Source organism: Pollicipes pollicipes, unplaced genomic scaffold (genome assembly GCF_011947565.3).
Source record: "Pollicipes pollicipes isolate AB1234 unplaced genomic scaffold, Ppol_2.1 Scaffold_6052;HRSCAF=7182_pilon_pilon_pilon, whole genome shotgun sequence".
In the NCBI taxonomy this organism is placed as follows: domain Eukaryota; kingdom Metazoa; phylum Arthropoda; class Thecostraca; order Pollicipedomorpha; family Pollicipedidae; genus Pollicipes; species Pollicipes pollicipes.
Window position 1 is genome coordinate 23771165 of NW_023596805.1, and position 16507 is coordinate 23787671.

Sequence of the window (16507 nt, forward strand, 5' to 3'; positions counted from 1 at the left end):
CGTGGGCCTCTGACGTGATCATCGGCATCTCCAATGCCCATGATCGTATAGGCTTAGTCGCCATGCTGATTATCTCCTCGTGGCACAGGTCAAGGAAATAAGCGGGAAAGCGGACGCTCCTGGCAGCAGAATAGCGTCGCAGTCCAAAGCTTCTGCTGCCCCGCCCCCCCCCCCCCCCCCACAACTCGTACGCTGGACCCGCTGTTGGGCGAGCTATGCGACTCTGGAGTAGTGCGGCGGACCGCCGCCAGACGGCGCTCGGAACGATGAGTCAGTCCATAGCAGTCTGTTGTGCGTAGGTGAACCGCTGCGGTCGTCGCGACGCTCGTCAGAGGTAAGCCGCTCTGCAGGTGAGGGAGGGGGACGGAGGGGGAGGGGTGGCGTGCCGAGGCACGCGCTGGACTTTGGTAATGCTGCGCGGCAGCGACGCCCCGTGCTGGTAACGTCACTTGGGCCGTGTCGGCTGTGACGTCACGTCTCTCAGATGCAGGAGCCGCCTGGTCGTAATCAGCCCGACGAAGAGCTGGCCGAGCGCGGGCCCGTGGGGTAGTTCTGCTCGTCAGTCAATCCTTGAGTGGAGAGTTTGACCTTTCATTGAGCGGAAATTGAATGCAATGCGTATTCAATAACAGTCGGAATGCATGCATTGTGCTAATGCATTGGGAGAGTTGCTGCCTTGGTTTATAGGACGTTTAGTAACTGAGACGTCGTAACCGTGTAACCTTGAACACGCTGGCATCGCATGGTGCGACAAGCACGCGCAAGCACTTTCACCCTCCGACAAATGCGGTCGCAATACTCTCGGACCTAGTTAACCGCACATCACCAGCATCGTTTCCCGGCCTAAGCCCACCATTTCACTGCATGTCATGAAACAAATGGGTAGCATATTTTAGCAGATCGGCATGCTAGCTCCGCCGAGTCGGCGTTAGCCGTCGCATCAGCAGGAGGGTGGGCTGACGCGCGGCTGTATCAGCAGACGCATCAGCGGGCGGTTGGGCTGATGGCACGGCTGCGTCAGCCGTCGCATCAGCAGACGGATGGGCTGACGGCGCGGCTGCGTCAGCCGTCGCATCAGCAGGAGGATGGGCTGACGCGCGGCTGTATCAGCAGTCGCATCAGCAGGCGGGTGGGCTGACGGCGTGGCTGTATCAGCCGTCGCATCAGCAGGCGGGTGGGCTGACGCGCGGCTGTATCAGCCGTCGCATCAGCAGGTGGGTGGGCTGACGACGCGGCTGTATCATCCGTCGCATCAGCAGGCGGGTGGGCTGATGGCGCGGCTGCATCAGCCATCGCATTAGCAGGCGGGTGGGCTGATGGCGCGGCTGTATCATCCGTCGCATCAGCAGGTGGGTGGGCTGACGGCACTGCTGCAGCAACTGAACTGCGTCCCAGTACCGCCCCACTCACCTTACCACGCCACTGGATTGGTTGCCTTAAAACTGGATGCCCGTCCCCGCCTCTCAGGTACGCCAGACGCCTATAAATTAGAGACTCGCCGGTGCTGGGGGAGGGGAGGGGAAGCCTTAGAGGCTCACCAAGGGAGGGAGGAACAAACAGGCTCAGAGGCTCACCGAGAGGGAGGAGGGGAGATGTTTAGATCTCGAGGGACAAGTCGCGATCCATGGTCATAAGAGACGGCTGTGTGGCTCGTCTGTCCATGCGGTTGAGAAGCCCGGTGGCACGCTTCGCTGGGCGCGCCCCTGGACTCCGATCGTTTCTGGGCGTTGTTTGGCTTGGCCTTGCGTACCAAGGTCGGGCTGCGCCTAGCGCCCGCGGTGCGGCGCCGGTCTGTAGGCTGCACGGTTGGTCAGAGGCGCCTCCAAACTAATACCATGGATAGTTTGCAGCGATGGACGTAAGCAGATCATGCAACCTAAAGATGTTCAAGTAAAACAAGGTGGCGTAAAATGTAAGAGCACGCACTTGAAAAGCAGCTGATTGTGTCAAAACAAAGCTGCCACACCTGCGGGAAAGGGGAAGGGGTCACCCCAACAATAGGTGCCACACCACTAGTAGGTGCTACACCACCAGTAGGTGCCACACCACCAGTAGGAGGTGCCACACCACCAGCAGGCGCTACACTACTAGTACGGTAGGTGCCACACCACCAGTGCGTGCCGCATCACCAGTTGGTGCCACACCACTAGTACAGTAGGTGCTTCACCATCAGTAGGTGCAACAACACTAGTAGGTGCTACATCACCAGTTGGTGCCACACCACTAGCACAGTAGGTGCTTCACCATCAGTAGGTGCCACACCACTAGCAGGTGCTACATCACCAGTTGGTGCCACACCACTAGCACAGTAGGTGCTTCACCATCAGTAGGTACCACACCACTAGTAGGTGCTACATCACCAGTTGGTGCCACACCACTAGCACAGTAGGTGCTTCACCATCAGTAGGTGCCACACCACTAGTAGGTGCTACATCACCAGTTGGTGCCACACCACTAGTACAGTAGGTGCCACACCACCAGTAGGTGCTACACTACTAGTAAGGTAGGTGCCACACCACCAGTAGGTGCCGCATCACCAGTTAGTGCCACACCACTAGTACAGCAGGTACCACACCACCAGTTGGGTGTTGCCGTATGATGAGAAGGGACACGGGGGAGAGGAGACGTGGGGAAAATGTTATTGACTGCTTTGATCCACACTACACCTACACAAACGCCGCTTCAGGGCGAATCGGGGCCACTTGCCGCCACATGACCCCTTTTAGGTAATCTGGCCCCTGACCGACACAGGAGCTCCTCATTGTGTGAGGGACGCCGAGCATTGCAAATCGCGGACCTCGGCCTCGTTCCCGTTTGGAAAATGGGTCTGAAGAGCTCAGACGGGCATGAAGGCGACTGCTGTGCGGATCATTGCCAGCTGCCTTTGCGTGTGTAGCCCGTGTTGTATTGAAACAAATGCGCGTCTGTAAGGTGACTCACTGGAGGGCAGCTGCGTCACGCCGGCGCGCTGTTGGCGAACTAGCAAACAAAAACAGACACACGTGGCATTAACATGACGAAGTTCAACAAAGGCACTTGTATACCAATCGCGTGATCAGCATGACATGCATAAAATTAGTGTTGGGACTTTCTGGCCATCTGGTCCTCTGACCCGGCTTAGCATGACCCATTGACCTGGTGTCACACATAACCCCGACCTGGGACAGTGTCTAAACTCAGACGACGTGGGCGCCTCATCAAACCCGGCTGGTTCGTCGCGCGTAGCCAGCACGATCTCTGCCTACGGCAGAAACTGCATTTTGTAATGAGCTCATGTGAGTTGTGGTAATACAGTGGCTGTACTTGCTTTAAGAGAGAAAGCAGCTTTATTAAGGCAGCTTTTATATAATCTAATCATTATTTCATTGACTGTTTTAAATGAAGGCCGTGCCTCTTGCGTGTCGGAGCGTGAAGATGTGAACTTTGCCGCATATTTCAGCATGAGAAGTGCTCAGAGAAATCCGAGCCCCGCTAATTGATTGCGTCCACCAGTAAATAGCCGCAGGCTCGCTGGTGAGCGTGCTCGGCAATGTGCGCCCTGAAAAACGCGTGTCAGCGATGCATGACACACATAGGTGCGCCGTGAGCGTTATAGGACGCTTCGCTGTTTGATGTTCATTCTTAATAGGAATATGAAGCGTTCAGCTGTTCCGCAGTGGACCGCGATGGAAAAGACGACTGTTTGTATTCGTCGTTAGTAGAGATATGGCGAGGGCTTAGAATTGTTCTGCATTAACAGTGCATGGTAATGAATTTCTTTCAGTACAAAATGTGTGACGTGTGTGGTGGTGACATTGTGGATGATGGGATGGACGGGCGGGTCGGCGCCTCAGCTGCGCGACTGACACCGCCTGCGGCGCTCCTCAGTGTGGTGATGTGGCACCAGGCCAACAAGGTGGCGGTGCGGGTTGCCGTGCGGCCACCTGCACTGCCGGCGTCGGCTACCCACAAGGCCGCGCTCCTGCCCCTCTACCGTTATACCATCATCGTCACGGTCGAGGCCAAGCTGCCGCAGACGCTGTAGCCGCGCGCGCGCTCTCTGGTGGACTTTGGAGACGCTCACGCTTCCGAGTCGCACTGCCAGGGCGGCGCTGCGGTCGGCCTGGCTCGGGCACCGTCACCGCTGCCAGGTCCGGCCGCCAAGTGCGTGGCGTCACGCGTGTCGGCGGCACCTCCGTGACGTCATGCGTGTCGGCGACACCACGTGTCACCCCGTGACATCATCCGTGTCGTCAGTTCCACGGCTCACTAGTGTTGGCATCTTCACCGCTATTTAGGATTGTTCTGAGCCTCACAGCTGCACTCTAGCCGTTGAGATTGGTTCTTCGGTATGTTGACGTCACTCACCGGTGTGCCTCGGCTCCACAAAGCCGCAGACAATGGCCGGGGTGACTGGTGGAGTGACGTCATGCTTTAACAGGCTTCTTCAAGAAAACCCGTTCTGGTCGTTGCGGTCAGCGGCACATCCCACATGGCATATTTCAGGTTTTTCTCATCAACACCAGTGCGATATGTTTCTTACATACTGCGGCAATTCCAAAACGCACACCGTGAAAACTATGTTGGTGCTGTTTCCCGTAGCTGCGTGCATCGGTTTCAAAAAGCCGCACTCAGACGTCTCGTCGCAACCTTTACAACTTAGCTTAATTTGAGTAGCTCCTTTTTCATAAATCCATGTAAAGAGGCATGCAGCGATGCATTCTATTGTTACCATGGCTCACTTGTTTTTCCCAACAAGAGCGAATGAACGAAATCTTAAAGAGAGTGTGCTAAATCTGTGTGGAGTTTTGAACTGAAATAGTCAACTGGAAGGTCATTCGGTGATTCATTTCATAGCCCTGCGCTTCAAAAGACCTAAGCTCATTTAGTCTCTGAGCTACCAGCCCACGAAAAAGAGCAGACTATTTTGGAGAGACTATTTCGTGGACACCCAGGCATCCATAACTCCATAATAATGGCATTCAAATCCGGTCATGCCATCAGCCATGTGACGATCACGGCCCAAAAACATAGCTGTAAAATCTTTCGTATTTGGGGTCTGCGAGCACGATTTCCAGACCGGCTACACCACCGTAGGTGTCACACCACCATTGGGTGCCACACCACCAGTAGGTGCCACATCACCAGTTGATGCCACACCACTAGTAGGTGCTACATCACCAGTTGGTGCCACACTACCGAAGATGTCACACAACCAGTAGGTGCCACATCACCAGTTGGTGCCACACCACTAGTACAGTAGGTGCCACGCCACCGAAGGTGTCACATCACCAGTAGGTGCCACACCACTAGTACAGTAGGTGCCACGCCACCGAAGGTGTCACATCACCAGTAGGTGCCACACCACTAGTACAGTAGGTGCGACACCGCCAGTAGGTGCCACATCACCAGTTGGGCACACCCGTGCTGCCGTATCACGAGTTGGGAACTGTGTAGTGCACCGCGCAATGGGAGAGGCAGTCGGAGAGCGAGTGAAAAAGGAAGGAAGGGAACAACGGTGAAAGAGAGGCAGGAACTGAATGTTTCTGTGGGTAGGTGAGTGAAGGAAGGGAGGGAGACGGGAGGGAAAAGATGAAAGGCAGAGGAGGGGGAGGGACGTGGGTGAGAGGGGACATGGAAGAATGTTATCCACTACTTTGATCCGCACTACATTTCCACATAATCAGAAATATGAAAAGCATCTTGCCCTTTCTGAGCGTGAACATTAGCATACATCCCGGGCGGTACGAAATATTCGCCAATGTTGTGAGTTTTTAATGATGGTAACGCTGTAAAACTAGATGTGCAGAAAGCACTTAGATTGTTTTGCAGTCGCCACTGCAACACACATTTTCCAGTGAACTGCTGCCGTTGTCGAAACGTTTGGCTGAAAAAAGTCGGTCAAGAGGGATTTTTTTCAGTATGTAAGCATGCCTGTAATAACCAAGAACGTATGGTTTAACATGCACTTTGATTCGGAAGTCTACCGCATAACGCCCTGGGAGATGAAACATTTATATTCAGTTTCATGAAAACCCAGAATGCTTTGTAAATATCTGCCTTCGGACGTATGTGTCGGAGACCCCGTTCAGGCGCGGGCAGCGTGCTTTTTCTTACCTATGGCTTTGCACATCTGAAGATGGTGAGCTACCCTTGGGTTAGAAAGAGCTCGATTTTGTCTTTCCTTCGATCGACAGTTGTTTGGCTCGGAAGACGTTGATTTGTCGCCGCCTGGGGCATGTCCGGTCGGCTACCGGGGGGGGGGGGGGGAGAAGGTTATGCGGCCATCTCAGGATGTAATGATAGAACTGGAAAAAATGAAACAGATATCAATATCTCCGGACACTATATGGTATTGGTATTCTCTTTTCGGACTCTGTATCTGTAGCTGCCACCGGCACGCCATCGTCAGCGTCATGTCGGTCAGATAAATCATTGCACCAAAATCAATCCAGTTCGGTGTCCAAGATAAATATTGGTCAATGCATCAGAATCCTGGTTCTGCCGCGCCCACTGCACGCAATTTGTTGGCACTATTCCGCTGCCCTTTGAACCCGGACCCAGACATCTGACCTGCCCGGCCCATTTATCAAGCCCCAGCCGCATAGATGCTGGGTTGACTGCCGCCTGGTTCGATGATGATTGGCTGTTTCTGTAGTAAGGGGAGGGGCAACAGGCAGTAAACTTTAAACCGGGGTTTGATAACCTAAAAATATCAACATCCCTGCCACCGAAGTGGCCAAACTGAAACACCGTACATCGTAGGTTGGCAAGGCCAATGGTCAAGCCATAGGTCAGGGCTAGGTTACGTCAGCCATAGGCATAGGCGTAGGAACGTCTCAATAAGTGGGGCTGGTAAGCTGAGGGCGTGCTTCAGGAACTTTTTCTGGACAGCAAGCCCGATGACCGGTGGAAGGGAGTGGGGGTAAAGATAGCGATTTTTATCGCCCTTCATTCAAATGTCATGATTCTTTTGCTAGATATGCACCTGGAGCTGTTTTTCGCTGGTGCGCAATTTTGCCTGTCCGACTCATCCATGTCATTCGGTAAATAAGGCTGTCTAGCTTCCCAGAATTACTGGTCCATTTCAACACTGTCTTTCTTGGGGAGGTGAAATTCCATGCACGGACAGGCATTTTGGGTCATTAAGGAGGCATCTGCCTCCACAGAGCAAATTCCAAAAGACGGCCTGAACGTAGGTTGGTGTGAATTTTGAAAGCAAATCGATGGCTCACAGTGCGATAAATTTGTTATGCGCCTTCATTTCGCTGGTTGACTTTTGAGAGATAAGACTTGCCGCAGCATTTTAGACGGAAAAAAATAGAATTGGACGGGAAGGGGAACGGGAACCTTAAAGCTGCCAAAAACCGTGCGACAAAAGCCCTGCAACTGGGAATTCCCCTTAAAAAACAAGCCACAGAATGAAGACTCTTTTGTCATATATTCCTTACATTAGCCCTGCTTCAGTCCGCTGTCGGCGGCCACTGCCCAGTCCCGGCTGACTGCGAACTGATCGCATGTATGTTTCGTGGCATATTTCCAGATCAGCATTACTTCTTATTGGTCTGTAAGACATATGTCAGACACTTGCAACAGTATATCTTTCCGAATTATCTTCCTTTACACCACACCACCGCAGAAAAAAAACTCCGAGAAGCTGCCTGCCTTAGGCATGAATTGGCTCAACGGACATGGCATTGCCCATCATTCAACTTAGATGACTTGGTCTGCTTTTGTGTGTATCCACTGGCATAGCTAGAGCCTTGCCAAGGAGGAACGCGGGGTTGAAAAAGACCCCCTTATGATGACCTCCCGCCCCCCTGAAAGAACCGGACAGAGCTTACTTGTTAACAAGGGGCACAGGCTTCTTCGTCTTATTGCTATTTTTACGTTACAGCCAGAACAGAAAACAAAAGCTACCGTGAGATCAAGTATCTTTGTATTTTGAAATCAATAAACTGCAAAAATCAGGCGCTTAACGACTGCATGAAATAAATCAACGGCGCCCTTAATTTACAATGGTTTAGTGAGCTTTTTCTAAAACGAAAGAATTTCGAAACTTTGTCAAAATGTTTTATGCTGGTTCTACAGACATTAAAGATATCGCAAAGGTAGATTGTAGTTCGTTTCGTTTGATGGAAATTTAAATGTGAAAATTTGGTTGTAGATCGAGTGGTCGACAACGTGTATTAACACGACCGGACTAAGTTTGGTTGGAAACATTCAACATTCAGTCAGAGCCGCTTCGTGATACAATTTATGCAATACAGTTTTTTTAGCATGCACGCTCGCAAATCTTAGCAACAAAAACCTCCACACCAGGCCTTGTAATTTCCATAGTCCACGGAGCGTTAGCCTAGCGACTAACTTTTAGAATTGTCCAACTGGCGGACGAAAATGACGACGCTTCTGAAATAACTGCCTTTAGACACTTAAATAGATTAGTAACACAAGTTATGTGACATAATTTTGAGCACACGCACTCGCAAATCTTAGCAACAAAAACCTCGACGCCAGGCGTTGCAGTCTCTCCAGGCCCCGGAGCGTCGACTCGCCGTCAATATCAAGCCGTGGCCAGTGAGTGTTCGAAAATGATAGCACTTCTAAAAGAAATGCCTTTGAATGCTTCATGACGTGAAATGTTGCATTCAGAAGAGAGTCTGGGCGCATATTCCACGTGCGCGATTTTTAGACTGATGATAAGAACAGATTGGCGCTCAAAGCACCACAAAACAATGCTGGAATCTGGTCATGGAATTGAAAAAGCAAGCGTAAAATCTCTTTTTTTCGTGTTTCTGTAACTATTGATCTGTCCAGAAGACAGATAAGCACGGCGCCCGCCGTCTGGTGGCCCTTCCAGTGGCCGACGCCGTTCGGTTTTGCGGGAGCTGCAATCCAGGCCATCGCTGCCCATGCACTCGAGGGTGCGTGCGGGCATGTTCAAACACTTCGATGTAATTCGTTTTCGTAATCCATTCTGAAAAAATGCCCTTTCTCAGGCAAACGTGGGATGACCTTGTTTGTTTTTTCAGCTCACTTTAACCCATTCCATTCAGCAATAATGAGGCTACTGCCCTACTCAACAATATTGGGACCCCTTAGTTTCTTCCAGGCGAGGGTCTCTTGAGTAGAACACCCGGGACACATTACGTTTCAGGTCAAGGGCTGAAGGACCATTCCGTCTCATCGCAAAGTGCCTTCTGGCTGTCATTCTGTCGACACGGAGCGGGATCTCCTGATCGGTCCGGAGGCTATTCAAAGGATTTATCATATCAAATTGTTCCCTTCCCTGACGCGTGAGGCCTTCTGACCTGCACAGTTGGCCCTGTATCAGCACAGAAAACCCCACTGACGCAACAGCATCCCTGATCGCCGCAAGAGGTCCAATAGTTGTCACGTAGGCTCCGGTTCCATGTTCTTTAGTGTTCTTCAGAGATATTGAGGGCCTCTGAACGTAGATTGTAAATGAAATGGGCTCCCAAATTTGTATTAGCATGGCTAATTCCTGTTCGTCTTAAAATGTGCAAGATTCAGTCATAATTGATTAATGATAAAAACTAGGTAACATGGTTTGAAAATGCGCGCTCGCAAGTCATAGAAACAATCGCCTCGATGCCCGGCGTTGAAGTCTCTGTAGGCTTCCTGGCGTCCACCCTGCGGCTCTGGTATTAACACGCGCTCGAGTGGGGGTCAAATTGACCCTCCAGGTTTTTCCAGAATGGTTTCCGAACAGCGCGGCTTAGCCGCGCCAAATTTTGCATGTCTGTAGAAAATTGAAGAGCGGATCGTTTGGTATCAATAATTTAGATGCACTTTGTAGGATCGCTGACCTATGGCATGTCAAAGTCAGACCACGGTTGCAGCGAAGACAATTTCTAGGGAATCCTTCAATCTAATCCAACAACGGAGTGCTAGACGAGGCGTACATCTCTGAGATGCTTTTTTAGGCAACACAGCAGTTGACCGAGCAAATAGAATTGACCTAAGGTCAGGTATGAAGGTCACACCAAGGTCAAAACCAATCTGTTTTGTTACTCTAGGGCTTGCTGTGTGGGATAGTTTCTGGTGCTCATTTCGAGTTAATTGATATCAGAAACCGCATTATACATCTTCCATGGACTTCTTACACGTCAGAATAGGTCATTGATCTAAAATGACCCAGGACAACATTTTGCTTTAGGAACATACTGCCTAGCATAATCTCTGTCGCCTAGAAAAATGCAAAACTCGAAGCAATCTTGTATGGTTTTGGTCACCTTGACCTTCAAAAGGTCAAACATGGTCACTGACCTTGAATGAGACAGTGACTTTTTGCTTAGAAACGGTTATCTAGGTTCTGGGGACACTTTGGAGACCAAGCTGGAACTTAATCTTGTTTGACCTTTTTTGACCCGAATGTGAAATAAAAAATGACCTAGGAATCTGAAACATTGACCTACGTGAGTTCACATATATGTCAACGTGCTCTGTAGCTTTGGTGTCTCTTGCTAAGTGGTGAGCAATGAGCAACCAAAAAAGGAAGGCATCTTGAGGAAGATGGCTGGTGGACCAGATAAATCGGTATATAAGTTTGATGTAGTGCAAAAGTGGGCCAAACACAGCCTTAATATAAAAAGTGGGAGGGGAATTAACATTGCCGCCCCCCACCTTGAAAAGTGGGGCCATGGCCTTCATGCCCCCCCCCCCTGTTCTTACACCCATGGTCATAGGACATATTTTCGTGCTTACAAATCACGTGACCTATCTCCAGATTTGCAGGTCACTGAAACACTGGTTAAATCTTACGCTGGATTATATCCACTGACCACCATAAGTGTTAAGGACTGCCCACCATGAGTTGTATAGTGGGCAGTCCTTTAGAAATAGATATGGAAGAAATTGGTTCGCTCGAGGATCATGCACTGCAATTTGCGCGAAGCCCATACTGGTCGGGTCTGCCCGTCGCGATCATATGCACGCAGCCTCCGCGTACGGACGATTCCGCCCTCCCTTCCCAACTGACCGACTGTGCGCGTCTCCGAACTATGACGTCATTGGTATTACAAACAAACAAGAATTCCCAATACGGCGCGCCGCGGTGATATGCCGTCACACGTATCTTTGAATTGAGTAGACTTGAGTCATAAACAGCTTTTGATCCATTTTTAAGGAATTTTGCATGCCAAGAAAGTACTTAATAAAAACCATGGCGTCGGATACTCGTAGGTCAGAATACCGGATTTCCGAATGATGTCATTGAGGTCATAAGTAGTTATCGTCACAAAAGTATTGTTTTGCTTGCAGCGCTCCAGGTCATGACGTCATGCCAGCAGCTGTCAAACGGTATGGATCACCCGACCATAGAGTACACGAAACTAAGCCACGACAGACTGGACGAAGCCCTTGATCTGATGGTCAGCTGTTTCTTTACGCGTGAACCCACGGTAAGAGTTGGGCACTCAGCGATTACAGACGTCACTGGAGTGTACATCAATGAGGTCGTGATGACCGCATCGAAATGATATCAGCGTGACAAATACACGGTCGTGTGATAATAGGCAGCTCGTTACGAGTGCATCGATCTTAGCGAGTTGATGCCAAAGGACCGTTCAGTTTATTATACGAATGATCCACTGACATAGTACAAACGTAAATGCGACTCCTCACAAGAAACTGAAAACGTTGCGCACTGGTGAGACTGCGCTTTTCACTCATTCAAAGATAGCCAATACCGCTCATTCGACAGCGTGAGACAGCGACTAAATAATGAGCAGCAAGAACAAGGGTCGCCTGCTGTATGAATGGAACCACTTTGGAGATTGGAGACATCAGGATTGGAGGCGGGGATGGCAAACTGAAGTCTGGGGAGCAGCAAGATCCGAAAATGACGTTTTGTGATGAAAGGTGAAAAATTATGGCACGGGGAACACTAGAAGGAACAAAATCACATGCTGCGAAAGTATGAGGGATATGCCCCCCTCAGTGGTTAAACCCAGGTCATGCGGTGGTCAGTTCTCAGTGCTCTCCGGCCTCGCGGGTGGCGCGCCCGAGGACCACCGGCTCTGGCTCAGTGCCTCGCTCCCCGAGTGGCACTGGGACGCCAGCTGGCTGGCGCTGGACGTCGGCACCGGCTGCGTCATCGGCGCCAGCATGTGCGGTGTTTACGGCGTCGACGAGCGCGACCCGTACTGGCGCCTGTACGAGACGGGCAGCGAGGCCGCCCGCGTCTACGGCAGCTTCATGGACGAGGTCGGTCACAGCTTCGACGCTTTCAAGAGCCTGAACGTGCCCACGGTGTCTGAGAATCTTCTCCTGGCTGTTGACCCCAGGTGAGGTGGTTTCCAATATAGTATCGTAAATAATGGGGCTATATCTCGATGTTGTTTTGTTTATTTGCAATGTACATACGGTCTATTGCCACAGAACATTTTTCACTACGACGCTACTCAGCTGCAAATATAATTCATGATGAAAGATCCTGATGTCCAGGCTGGCTATAAGCATGCTCTGACTACTGACCACTGCTCACCAAAAGGTGAAATCGGGTCGACCCTATGAAGCCATTCCCTGCGTTGTTCACATTCCCAGCGATGGCACCACCATCGCAGGGACCGTGCGTTGTTCACATTCCCAGCGGGGACGCCACCATCGCAGGGACCGTGCGTTGTTCACATTCCCAGAGGGTGGCGCCACCATCGCAGTGACCGTGCGTTGTTTATATCGCCGGTGGTGGCGTCACCATCGCAGGCACTCTGTAGTGTTAACATTCCCAGCGGTGGCGCCACCATCGCAGTGACCGTGCGTTGTTCACATTCCCAGAGGTGGCGCCACCATCGCAGTGACCGTGCGTTGTTTATATCGCCGGTGGCGGCGTCACCATCGCAGGCACTCTGTAGTGTTTACATTCCCAGCGGTGGCGCCACCATCGCAGGGATCCGTCAGATGCAAAGCTACGCTCCTGCCGGCAGGTACGGTGGCCTGGGCGTGGGATCGGAGCTGTGTCGCCGCACGTCGGTGGAGGGCGCCGTGCGCTCCGGCGCGCCCGTCTCGCTCTGCTTCTGCACGTCCAGCACCACGCAGCGCATCTACGAGCGCCTCGGCTTTGAGGTCGGCTGCGAGACCGACTACGCCGGCTCGGCGCTGGAGCGGGCCGTGGACGTGGCGTCGATCCTGCCGCATCGCGCCTGCCGCGTCATGTACAAGCGGTTGGGCAGGGCATCAACGTCGAGTTCTTGACGCGTGGACTACGGGGCTGGTGGGTGGTACGCGCGTGCCGTGCAGGTACAGACGCGTGCGTTGGGTGCCATGTAGTGAAACTGGTCGGGTCTGGTGCCGATGCAGCGCCAGTCGCTTAGGAAGTTGAAGCCTTCATTGACGAGATATCATACCTCGGGGACTATATTTTTAATCATGCAACGGGTTACGCAGTCTTCTTAAAATAGCAGATGGGAACAAACAGAACATAAGTACGCCACGCACGGGTTTAGCCTGTCCAACAAAATGGAGGAGCAATGCACTGTGTAAGCATTGTGTAGTGGGTGGAGCACGTACTTGTAACAAAGTGTTGCTGACTGCGGTTTGTAGATTTTACAAAATGTTTTTTGTCGCGTGCATATCATAGCGAAGATAGTTTAGTGACGCAAAGAATAGTACACGAGGTAGCAGAAAATGAGACCCAGGTAGACTCGTGAAATTGTAGCAAGGGATGGCGGTGCAGGCACACTTCTGAGACATGTAGCCATGTGGAGGCCCTGTTCTCCAACCCTGAAAGCTCTGCTCTCCTTTGGTACAAAAACGTCTTGGCGTAAAGACGTGGGACCAATATGGAACACTTGTCAGAGCATGGAGTTAGTGCGACTTCCTCTGTTGTTATTTTAGACCTGTTACACGGACGGTTCAGCATATTTTAAAGGGAAGTGCGCTCTACTCTCAAGCATGGGAGGCACATTTCATGTTCCTAATTCAGTGGCTCGAATACTCGCTCTCAATGACAAGCAAGGCGCAAACGTGGAAAACTGGTGTTCCCTCGACGCAGTTTAGCCCTATTTGAGCCATGCTGTGATGCTCCTGCGAAGTCGGCTGAGTAAAACTTTGTAAACGTCTCAATATGTTAACTGTCCTGCATGACTGTGTCTGCCATGTGGTGATACAAATGTATTTTTTGAAGGCCAAAATATTTCGTACCATTTCATGTTAAGTAAAGTGGGAAAACTTTCATGATGACGCAGTTTGTCCGTGCTGATTCACCGAACTTGCTTTCATCCGTGCCCTAGCACTGGCGAAACCATTTGAACTGTGCCATCCATGGGCGCCTCATGTCACTACCCTCGCAAGCAGGGTCATCATGGTGAGCAGCGTCGCGCAACGGCGCCCGCAAAAAAGAAACAAAGTTCCCGAATGTGTTGTCGGGCGCGCGATCCGGCGTGGCGGACGTGAGGGCCCCGACCAGCGGCTGCCTTCGTGACAACCTAGCGCCGTGCGACACAGCGTCATGCGGCGCAGCATCGTGCGACACAGTGCCATGCGGCGCAGCATCGTGCGACACAGCGTCACGCGACGCAGCGTCATGCGACGCAGTGCCATGCGACGCAGCATCGTGCGACACAGCGTCACGCGATGCAGCGTCATGCGACACAGTGCCATGCGGCGCAGCATCGTGCGACACAGCGTCACGTGACGCAGTGTCATGCGACGCAGCATCGTGCGACACAGCGTCACGCGATGCAGCGTCATGCGACGCAGCGTCATGCGACACAACGTCGTGCGACGCGGCGTCATGCGACACAACGTCGTGCGACGCAGCGCCATGCAGCTATCGGGGCGCCCAAGCGGCCGGCCGGATCCGTTCCTATAGCTGGTGTTCACTCCCTGGATCGGCACGCCGCGGAAGAACACGCCAACACCGCCGGCCAAGTGGACTCGCCCTGGCCATGACCTCACTGGTGTGGCTGCGGTGGGACGTCGCGCCCGACGTCTTGCCCGATGCACCGGCTGATCTGTCTCGCGTGCTAATGAGATTTCATTAGCGGTGCTGATTGCTTTCTGGAACTGTGCATGCGTTCACAGTTACCGCGAGCATGCTCCTTGTATATATATATATATATATATATATATATATATATATATATATATATCAGCGTCTCCACGCCTCTCATCATGTCCCACATTCATAGAAACTTGCACTAATGCATCCAAATGAGAGGCCTCCAAACTTCACTGAAGCCAACAGAGAGCAGCCCATTAACAACCTTACAACAACTTACACCCAACTTACTTAACATTCAAGACCATCGAATGTGTCGGGCGCGAGCCACGGTTTTGTGATCTTGTTACGCACCACCTACCCTGCTGCCCACTCGGCACAGCTGCAGGTGGTTTCAGCACGGTTTCGGTTGGTTTCCGCATGGTTTTCAGGACCGATATCGCGCTGACCATTGTGGACAACGACGGTTTTGCTACGTGTCCGGAAGTTGCAATGTGTTGCCCGCTGGCGTGCTTCTACGGTGAGCGCTGTCATGTTGTCATGCTGCTGTCATGCTGTCATGCTGCAGCTGCCATGCTGCTGTGTCGTATGTTCGAATGTACTCATGAAAAAACAAACGTGCTCTTAACTAAACACATTTTCTCTTGAATAACACTTTTTATGTTTCTACTATTCCCGTTTTATTAAACACCACATGATCGATATCCATACATCATTAGAATTGCCATGACCTGGCAAAACACAACGTTACAGCGTTTACGATGGGTGATCAGGCCGTCTCCCAGCAGCTGTGAAGCAGACGTTCTAGATGTGTGTCCCGGTACTGCTAAACAATCGGGACACTAGGAGGTCTTTGGGCCGGCGCAAGGACAAGCAAGGGCTTAGCCTGGCGGTAAGCGTAGATGCAAACTCCACACACATCTTGGCGTCCCATTTTTCGCGAAAACAGATCGCCAAATCAACGAGGAGGTCTGCATCTTGTATCGTACGCCTATATTGTAACGTTGAGCCATTTTCGCGCAGGAGTCGCAGAAATCAAACAACTCACGTGTTTCGGAACAGTCCGTTCAAAGTTAAGATGTGCAAACAGGTCGAAGCCGCCGTACTATCGAGTGGTTTATACGATCCTAGAGTAGTATGGGCTGGTTGTTCAGCTTTGAAGGTCCGTGTGAGTGAGATTAATGCGAGACTCCAGCGTGTTAAACTTAAATATAATCCATCAAACGTACGTGAATGGGCTGAAAGAAAAACACGTCCAGAGGAACGAAGAACATCAGATATTTTACATCATGTCTTTATATATTAGTTATCTACACACACACACACACACACACACACACACACGTATATATATATATATATATATATATATATATGTGTGTGTGTGTGTGTATATATATATATATATACATCTATATATATAAATATATATATATATATATATATATATATATATATATATATATATATATAGATGTGCGTATGTGTGTGTGTGTTTCTCTCTTTTAAAGAGGAAACAAAACGTATCGTAGGATGGTACAGTGCTTCTGCAATGTAAAGCGTAGT

The 16507-nt window shown here is 51.1% G+C and overlaps 1 protein-coding gene across 2 annotated transcripts; it reads left to right on the forward strand.

Annotated features, from left to right (window-relative positions):
• The first annotated feature begins 265 nt into the window (after positions 1-265).
• Positions 266-15039, forward strand: LOC119104828 (uncharacterized). Of its 2 annotated transcripts, none has more exons than XM_037228551.1 (4): positions 266-334; positions 11263-11402; positions 11971-12287; positions 12927-15039. In XM_037228551.1, exons 2-4 carry the CDS (start codon positions 11274-11276, stop codon positions 13192-13194), a joined length of 714 nt encoding a protein of 237 aa, XP_037084446.1. In that variant the 5' UTR covers positions 266-334; positions 11263-11273; the 3' UTR covers positions 13195-15039. The 2 variants fall into 2 exon arrangements, with proteins under 2 accessions (XP_037084446.1, XP_037084447.1); XM_037228552.1 differs by lacking the exon at positions 266-334 and adding an exon at positions 4062-4130.
• The last annotated feature ends 1468 nt before the right edge of the window (positions 15040-16507 follow it).